Source organism: Oryx dammah, unplaced genomic scaffold, assembly GCF_014754425.2.
Source record: "Oryx dammah isolate SB20612 unplaced genomic scaffold, SCBI_Odam_1.1 HiC_scaffold_23, whole genome shotgun sequence".
NCBI classification, from domain to species: domain Eukaryota; kingdom Metazoa; phylum Chordata; class Mammalia; order Artiodactyla; family Bovidae; genus Oryx; species Oryx dammah.
This window is the reverse complement of record NW_024070207.1, coordinates 71895276-71905019: the sequence shown is the minus strand read 5'-3', so window position 1 is coordinate 71905019 and position 9744 is coordinate 71895276. Positions and strand designations below refer to the sequence as shown.

Below are 9744 nucleotides of genomic sequence, written 5' to 3'. Positions count from 1 at the left end.
GGTCGGAGCCCGGTCCGGTTAGGGGTGAGAGGCAAGGGTGGGAGGGGGGAATGGAGGAGTCGAGGCCCTACTGGTGCAAGCCTCACTGCGCGCGCTGAGAGGTGAGATGGGGGAGGGGTCTAGGTCCCTGGGGAAGAGGAGGTGGGAGTCGAGGCCTGATTGGTGCAAGGCTGTCTCCAGGCAGGAGCAGAAGGGTCTAGACCTGTTTGTGTAAGGACCTCCTGGGGAGAAAAGGCAGAAACAAAGTGAGTGGAAGTGTGCCGTGAGGGGTGGTGGAGGTGTCGAGGTCTTATTGGTTCAAGACGAGGGAGGAGTCTAGTCTTGATTGGTGCAAAGGTGGCGAGAAGGGGGAGGCACTATGTTGAGTGTGATAGTGAACAGAGGGTTCGAGGCCTGTTGAGTGCAAGACTAGCTGAGGGAGAAGGTGAGAGGAGGAAGATGGAGGTGTGGGGGGAGGGTGACCTGATCCCCTGTGGGAGGAGGGGGTTGGGGAGTTTGTGAGTTGGATTGAGGTATGTGGGGATGTGTGGCCTGGTCTGTATAAGTCTAGCTCTGAGCAGAAGTAGGGAGGTGGTGAAGGGGGGTTGTGAAAGCCTGATGGAAGACTTTCTTGGGGTGTGAGGTAGAAGTAGGTGAAATGAAGATGTGGGGAGAGGGAAGAGAGGGTGGTGATGTGTGTGTGCGTTAGGAATACATTTAAAGGTGAAAGAGCATTGGGCCAGGGACCAAGTAGCGCATGCTAAAGCCATATAACGGAGAGAAAATTGATCTGGAGGCTGATGAATGATTGCTCTCGCCTATTTCTCTAATAGGTGGCGGTTGAGGTGACTTAACATCAGGAGCCCCCATGTGCTTTGGACGTTCTGACTGACGTACAAAGAATCTTGGTGGGGCGAGGTGGGAGAAAGGTCGACAATAAACAAATTTAAATACTTATTTCATGGAGTGAAGTTTTGGTTTTAGGTTACAGTGAAGAAGCTGCTTAAAAGCAAATGCAGAGTGTAGAAACGTCTAATTGGTTTTGGTTTCTTAACAGACGTGGACATGTCCAAAGAAGGGCCTGGCCGTTGGAAGGTCAAGGATGATAAATGGTGAGATTTGAAAAAATTGTTTTCTCTTAGTTTAGTCCTATTCTGTTGTTAAACCGATTGTCTCAAAAAGTATACATTTATGTCATTTAGAGTCTACAGAATGTGTAATTTGGTTAGTCATAAAATGAGAATTGTGAAAAGAGATCTTAGAATCGTGGGAGTCCAGCTTCCTATCCAATGCATAAACCCTCTATATAAGAGCTCTTTTAGTGGCCAGGAGTATACAACTCCATGAAGCAACTTTATGCATTGTTGAACATAATTTCTAGAAAGCTCGTCATTCTGATGACCATCAAGTCTGTCCTTTTGTTATTCACACCCCATTGTTGTCAGTACTCTCCTCTAGAGGTGCACAGATGAAGTATTTTTCTTCTTCATGATAGGTATTTTAAAATAGTTGTCTCATCTCTTAAGTCTTCATTCTCCTGAAAGGTTGCTCTCTTTTTCTCCTTTTTAGGTAAGATAAGCATACAGATAAGTGTTTGGTGTGGAAGAAAGTAGAAACCATAGACTAGAGAGTCTAGAAATTGACCCAAATGCATATGAAAATATAGTTCAGGATGGAGAAGAAAAGGCATTTCAAATCAGTGGGGAAAAGATAGATTCACTGACAAATAATTTGAAGATAATTGGTTGACCATTTGGAAAACAGCAAGAATTAGATTCTTACCTCATCACTCCTTACAGCAAAATAAATTACACACAGATAAAATACTTTAAAATTAGAAGTGAAACCATTAAAAATGCTAGAAAATATAGCTGGATTTTATTTCCAATAATTTTGAAGTGAGGAATGTCTTTCTAAATTTAATATCTTAATAAAAACATAAAAATGAACAAGAAACTGAAAAAAAAATTTGTATTACTTATGATAAAAGTCTATCTTCCTTAGTCTACAAAGAAAAAAGTAACAATTAGGGGGTTCCCTGGTGGCCTAGTGGCTGGGATTCTAGGCTTTCACTCTGGTGGCCTGTGTTCATTCCCTGACTGGGGAACAGATCTCACAAGCCATGTGGCATGGCCAAAAAATAAATAAAAGCAACAATTAAAAGGTGAACAAAGAGAAAATGGGCAAAAGTTTTAGAAGGTAGTTCTCTGGGAAAAAATACAAATGGCTTATAGACATTAAAATTTATTCAAATTTTAATTTTATTATTTAAAGGAATTTTAAACAAGTTACCATTTTTCATATATCAGATTAGCAAAGATTTAAAAATTTTGATAATACCGTGTTGGCAAATCCATAGGGAAATTTCATGCAGTCATGGTGGGACTGTAAATTGGTACAACCTTTTTGTAGTGCAGTCTGGCAATATGAAAATTTTAAATGTCCACGTCCTTTGAGCCAGTAATTCGACTACAAGGACTTTTTAAAAACAAGTGGTTGTTTCATACATGTTCTTTTTGTAGTTCACTCTTACTTTCTCTTGACTCCTTCCCCCTATCTCTCCCATGTCCCTTCTCCCTGTAACTCATGCTCAATGGATTACGTACAAACGTACACAGACTGTTTTGGTCTTTGTTCAGTTCTGTGGATGAAGGATGTATGATTAATTACTAGTGCACTGAAAAATACATACAAGGATGTTTACTGCAGCATTGTTTGTAATAACACAAATTTGGAAGTTTATATATCCTAAGGGTATACTTGAAATAAATTGTGGATCATCCAAAAAAAATTGATAAGAACTATTATGCTGATAGAAGTAATAAGATCTATAAAGTCAAAAACTAAGCTGCAGAATAATTCATAAAGCATAATACTATTTATAAGAAAAAAAGTTTTGTGCACTTGACTTGTAGGGGTATATGCTTATGCTTGAGAACTTTCCAAAAGAATAAGAAACATTATTTATCTCTGGGAAGTGGGACTGTTGGAAGAACAGGGACAAAGTGTTTCTCTACTCCTCTTTTCAGTGTATTTTATCAGTCACAAAACTGGTAAACACTTTTTCTTGATAGCCATTAAAATGGGGAGGATTAATAAAAGAATGCAGCAAACAAACATTTGGAAACATATCTTAAGAAGTAATAGAAAGAAATGCTAATTTAAAATTACTTACTGCTTAAATTAGCAAATTTTAAATATTTAGTCTTATAGTAGTATTCCTGACACCGTAAACTAGTATGACCCTTTGGAAACAAATAAGGAAATGTATCTAGAGCTATTAAAATTGGTTCTACTTTAGACTGAGTAATTTGACTTCTGGAACTCAATCCTAGAAAAATCCAATTTATGAAAGTAATTAAATGCACAAAGATGCTAGGTGTGGCATTCAACTTAAGAATCAAAGTAGTGTGTGTGTGTGTGATCAAAAATGCACAAGGTAAAGTCCCCGCTTTCTCCATGACCCTCAGTAACATGCCCCAAATAGGGAATTCCCAGGGCACTTGGTTGGCATTAGTTCTCCCCTAAGAAGCAAGCAACTATATTCTGCTTTATAAATCAGCCCCTTGAAAACTTGGTTAACAGGAGTCACTCCTCTAGCATTTGATGAAAAATTGAGAAACCTGGATTCCTGAAGCTATAGATGCTGGACTTCTGCTTGGAGATTGCTCTTGAGGCTGGACAGCAACCTGCCAGGCTCTCCACCTGCCTCTGCTGCAAGTTAGGATCATTATGTCTCAGTATCTGGGCACTGTATTTTCATTAATGCAGGTGATATTGTTAGTTGTTTGTTTATTTTTGCTTTAGGCTGACTGTACTTCGGGCTGTCTCATAGATGGGCATATATATGTAATTAATTTTTGGGGGGGGAATTTTTTTAAATTGATAAATCATTGAGACAGTATTGAGTAGATATTTTAAAAGGCCCCCTGTTTAAAATTTTATTTATTTTTAATTGAAGGATAGTTACAATATTGTGTTGGTTTTTGCAATACATCAGCATGAATCAGCCATAGGTATACATATGTCCCCTCCCTCTTGAGCCTCACACCCCTCTAGGTTGTCACAGAGCCTCAGTTTGAGTCCCCTGAGTCATACAGCAAATTCCCACTGGCTATCTATTTCATATTTGTTGGTGTGTATGTTTCCGTGCTACTCTCTGTTTGCCCCACCCTCTCCTTCCTACCCCTTCCCCCGTCCATAAGTCTATTCTCTGTCTGCGTCTCCATTGCTGCCCTGCAAATAGGTTCAATACTGTCTTTCTTGATTCCATATATATGTGTTAATATATGATAATTTGTTTTTCTCTTTCTGACTTACTTTACTCTGTATAATAGGCTCTAGGTTCATCCACCTCATTAGCACTGACTGAAATGTGATCCTTTTTATGGCTGAGTACTATTCCATTGTATATACTTATCACAGCTTCTTAATCCATTCATCTGTCGATGGACATCTAGGTTGCTTCCATGTCCTAGCTATTATAAATAGTGCTGCAGTGAACACTGGAGTACATTGTCTTTTTCAATTTTGATTTCCTCAGGGTAGTAGTGGGATTGCTGGGTCATATGTAATTTTTATTCCTAGTTTTTTTTATGGAATCTCCATACTGTTTTCCATAGTGGCTGTATCAATTTACATTCCCACCAGCAGTGCAAGAGGATTCCCTCTCCAGCATTTATTGTTTGTAGATTTTTTGATGATGGCCATTCTGACCCGTGTGAGGTGACATCTCATTGTAGTTTTGATTTGTGTTTCTCATGATGTTGAGCATCTTTTTGTGTGTTTACTAGCCATCTGTATGTCTTCTTTGGAGAAATGTCTGTGTAGGTCTTTTTCCCACTTTTTTCCCCACTTTTTGATTGAGTTGTTTGTTTTTCTGTTATTGAGTTGCATAAGTTTCTTGTATATTTTGGAAATTAATCCTTTGTTAGTTATTTCATTTGCTATTATTTTCTTCTATTCTAAGGGTTGAGTTTTAATGTATGTAATTAAATTTTTAAGTGGAAAAATATTACTTAATGAGGTCCAATAGACAATCCTTTAAAAATGAGGTTCAATGGGATGTGGGTGGGAGGATGGAAAATAATGAAAGGGATCTTTGGAACCACTTTTTGAGATTCATTCATTTATTCAGCAAATATTTATTGAGTACTGACTTTGTACTTAACAGTATGAAACAGACACACTTCGAGATCCATGTACAGGTTACTGTCTGAAATGGGAGATAGATGCATGTAAACAGGCAATAAACAGTATAGTGTGGTAAATGCCATGAATGGGGGAGAAGTACATGACCCTATAGGATCTTGTTTAATTTTCATAGTAGCCCTCTGAGATAAATGGTTCTTTTACAACTGAGGCCCAGGTTTGATTTACAGAAATTTAGGTGAGCGGTACTGATGGTTTAGAGGAGGGTGGTGATAGTGAAGTTGGAGAGATTTGGATAAGTATAGAATATATTATCGTTCAATTCAGAGACTTTCCCCACATCTTAACATTTCTGAGGCTGGGATGCTTCATACATTTGATAGCATGTCATCATTTGATAGTGTTTTTTCCTTTCTTAGAGGTACATATAATAATGTATTAGATTAGATGAAATACACTCTAGAAGTAGAGCCAACAGGTCTTGCTGATGGATTGGACATGAGAGGTAAGAGAGAGCAAAATCAAGGATGACTCCTAAATTTTTGGTTTGCATTAGTGGTTGGATGGTAGTGCCATTGACTGAGCTCAGAAAAGAACAGAATGGAAGGACAAAATAAAAAAATCTGTGTTGGCCATGTCACACTTTAAATACTTAGTAAATATCCAAGATACCATATAGATAGGTGGAGTTCAGTGGAGAGTTCAAGGCTAGAAATAAAAGATTGGAGGACATGGGGCCTAGGGATAGTAGGATGAATGACCCAGGAGAGAGGGGTCAGTCCTGCAGCACAGCATGGAAGATGGCAGGAAGCAATTCCTTGAGAACTGCAGGGGAGAGATCCAAGGAATAAGGGAGGGTATGGCCTTAGATAGTGGAGGGGACACTGCATTCCTTGTTAAGGCAGAGTTGGTTATAGTTACAGACAGATCAGTAGATTTGTTGGTGGGAGGATGAGGGTGTTCCTGCCTGATTACCTCTTAGTTTCCCAGTGATTTATGGGACAAGGTCGTTGAGGAGGTTTTGGCACTCTGACGGCAGAAATGCTACTGAAATACATAATACAAAGAATAGGGGACTGGTTTTCACTGAGCAGTCAAGCCTAATTCATACTCTCTGGTGCTCACTGAGTAGTTTTTGTTTTTTTGTTTTTAAGCGCAAGATTCTTTGTTTTGTTAATGACTACCACACAATAAAAATGCAGAAATCCCATATTGTAAAAATTACCCTGTTAGACTCACTTTAAAAATAATTGGATCAGAAAAGCAAATGGGTCACCTAGTGGGCTGGCTATTATAGATGCTAAATAAATGGCTGAATCAATGAATGAGTGAACCATAGATGTACCCATCCTATTTAATTATTCCATATTTATTCAGAAATTACCAGTAGAATACAGGCCCATGTTAAAAATAAACAATACAGAAACATCTAAAGTAAAAAGTGAGAATCAACCTCACATGTACACACTCTCCCATTCTTTTGAAGTAATAATTACTAATAACTTGATATTGATTCTTCTATATCTTTTTCTGTAGTTATAGGAAAGCATAATCTGTATGGTTTATGGCTTCAGTTTTAAAGGGAAGATCTCTGGGTACTTAAAAGTTTTCAAGGGCTTTTATTTGCTATATCTTCAAAGCTTTCCAATATGATTTCTTAGTCCTTCCATGGCAGAGTTCTGGGTAAGCCAAATGGCTTTTCTCAGGTGCATATATTTTCTAATATGCACCTAGTGACATGAGTCTTTAAACACTTTCTAGGGACTTGGACTCCTGGTCATACATTTTACTTGAAAAGGGTACTACATTCTACTTTCTTGACCACCTATTTCTTCCTTAGTACTGTCCTTAGACCTGCCAACCCAGAATTAGATGTTTTCTCTTTGGGGATTAGAGTGGAACTCTGTTGTATAACTTTTTGTGTCCTGTTTCTGATCCCTGGTTCCTTTTATTTGACCTCTAAAGAAAATGCGTGTGTGTGTGTGTGTGTAACACAGAAGTGTGTGAAAAGATAGATGACGTATGAATCACATTTTAGTTTATATGTAGTGATGTATATTGATAATAGATTTCATATAACCAAAGTCACGTTTTGACCCATACCTAGGAAACCAAGAGATTTCATTCTTGATTGAACAAAAATGACTTGAAGCCTACTATTGAATAAGTCCAGTGTACAATGACCAATAAATGAATAGAAAACTTAATCAAGGGGGTGAGCCAACATATGTGTTTAAAAGGTATATAATCAGTCCAGTAATCAATCTTAAGGCCAAAATAAAAGTCTACAAGAAGTGGTTAAGGCTGATTTTTATATGTAAAACCTTATAAATATTTTGTAAAACCTAATAAATATGTAAAGCAATATAAATATATGTTAAACTTTAGAGCTATGATGCCCAATTTCTTCAGCACTTTATTTTCCTCTGTTAGCTGTATGTCACAATAGTTCATGATAAGATTACCTATGAGTAGGTCCTAGAATTGGAACCTGGCTCCAGCATGAAAGTATGGCTTTTCTGAGCTGGATTTTGAGCCTCTTTGAATCATCATGAGTGGCTGATTTAGGGGATGTCCAGTCACTTGCTTTCTGGTGAGCTAAAGAACCCCCAGCTGGAATGTGCTTTGGTGTCACCTCAGTACAGTTGTCCCTCAGTATCTGGGGTAGGCGGGGATTGCTTCCAGGGCTCCTCTTGGATACCAGAATTCTTGGATGCTTAAGTCTCTTACATAAAACTGTGTGATAATTGCATATGATGTATGCACATCCTCTCATATACTTTAAATCATCTCTAGATGACTTACAATACCTACTACGATGTAAACGCTACGCAAGTAATTGCCATCACGTAGCATATTCAAGTTTTGCTTTTTGGAACTTGCTGGCATATTTTTTTTCTGAGTGTTTTCCATCTGAGGTTGATTGAATCAGCAGATGTGGAACCCTTCAATACAGAGGGCTGACTGTAATGTGAAGCTAGAACAACCAGCCAAGCAGCCTGCTGCTAGCTGGGGTAGAATGAGTGCTAGGGTCTCTGGCAGATTGTGAGGCAGGGAAGCAATGGACCCAATGCCATGGTTCACCACAGGGAGCAGTTGCAGGTTTGAAATCACCCTGTGTTTTCTCCCCAAGAAATGCACTTCAGCATTTGTGCATTTACTCAGATAGCAATCCCAATCAGTAGATCCTCTTTAAGCAGCAAAGCCCCAAAAGGTGTCCTCCTTGCTCTTTTGCCCTTTTGATTTTTAACTGTAATCTCTGCATTCTCAAGTCCTTTTCCCTGTGGTCCCTTTCTTGGAATTCACTTTCATATCTCTATTTTTATTTTTATTTTTTACTTTTTGGCCATACCTCATAGCATGTGGACTTAGTTCTCCCACCAGGATTTGAACTTGCTTCCTGTGCATTGGAATGTGGAGTCTTAACCACTGGACCACCAGGGAAGTCCTCATATTTTTAAATAGAAATATACCACTGGGCAGAAAACAGGCTTCTCACTGATAGCTAATGATACTCAACTAACATTCTTTCCCTGAGTTTGTGTAGTAGAGCACAAAGCAGCTTTGAGCAGCTTGTGGCTTCTAATTTTTCTTCTCTTCCACTACTGTGATCTTCATTTCATAAGCCCTTAAAGCCTTTTTACATTTCAGAAACTCAGATTGGTGGTTCTTTTCATATGAGATTTTTGACATTTGGTTGCTAATATTGTTAGTAGCTTTCCTTTAAAACAGAACGTATAAAAAAAAAAACAAACAGAACGTATGTTAGTAGCTTTCCTTTAAAACAGAACGTATTTTATTTTGCAGTCCCGTTGTTAATTTGGACTCAGACAGTGATGAAGAGCCTGACTGCTGTAAGTAGAGTCTTCTCAAAGCAGTAATTTACAGTCTAAAGTGTAATTTAGCCATGTCTTCGTAGAGATGACTGAAATGTGATTTTGGACATTTGGTATAAGCTGTTCTAGCTTTGTTTCCTCTAGGGCTCTCTAGATTGGTGAAACAAAGTTTATTTCCCTACTGTGAGGAGCAGAGGACGTCCTCTGTGCTTCTTTTCCAATTTGCTTCCTGTCCCTTTTTTCATTATAGATCTCTGTACTTTTATCTCCTCTCTGTCTCTCATTGGAGATGATTTAAGAGTCCACCATAAATTTTAACCAAGTCTAATTTATGGACTTTGGTTTTAGGGAGTTAAAGACATAGGTAATCAGATTTGACCATGCTTCACATGCTTTCTAATGCCCTCTTTCTTTCTCTGATTCAGATATAACTGGAGTGCAGATGAAAAAGGAGACCAGCAGGTGGGTAGGAGAATTGGTAAAAATTGACTTTTTTAAAGGAATAATGTTTGGGTAAGATGATTTCAGAATAAACATCACATTTTCTCTGTGAATCCTATGTTCAGGGTTATAATGGGTGTTGGATCTCACAACTGGGTTCAAAATACTAGACTTCTTATCACTGGCCCATTATCTAATCGGTCAGTTTCTTCTTCATAATGTCTCTTTGAACCATCCCTTAACTTCTAGTCTCCACTACTAAGGCCTTTATCAATTTTTACCCTTGTATTCATGCAAGAGCTTCTTAAGTGGGCTTCTTACCCTGATTTATTCCTCC

General features: G+C 38.3%; 1 protein-coding gene and 1 long non-coding RNA gene across 4 annotated transcripts in view; both read left to right on the top strand.

The window, feature by feature from the left end:
- Positions 1–9744, top strand: part of GCNA (germ cell nuclear acidic peptidase) — a 25139-nt gene that overhangs the window by 927 nt on the left and 14468 nt on the right. For 2 of the 3 annotated variants that reach the window (XM_040265703.1, XM_040265704.1), the window contains 3 exons: positions 1037–1091; positions 8938–8984; positions 9392–9428. In XM_040265703.1, coding sequence (XP_040121637.1) covers positions 1045–1091; positions 8938–8984; positions 9392–9428 — 131 coding nt within the window. In that variant the 5' untranslated portion in view covers positions 1037–1044. Of the gene's footprint in view, positions 1–1036; positions 1092–8810; positions 8985–9391; positions 9429–9744 lie in introns of those variants that run through there. The other variant, XM_040265705.1, reaches the window with a different exon arrangement.
- LOC120881990 lies at positions 1807–6946 on the top strand. The gene is made up of 3 exons (XR_005725401.1): positions 1807–1819; positions 2866–2872; positions 5715–6946. It is a non-coding gene; the product is annotated as an uncharacterized LOC120881990 (long non-coding RNA).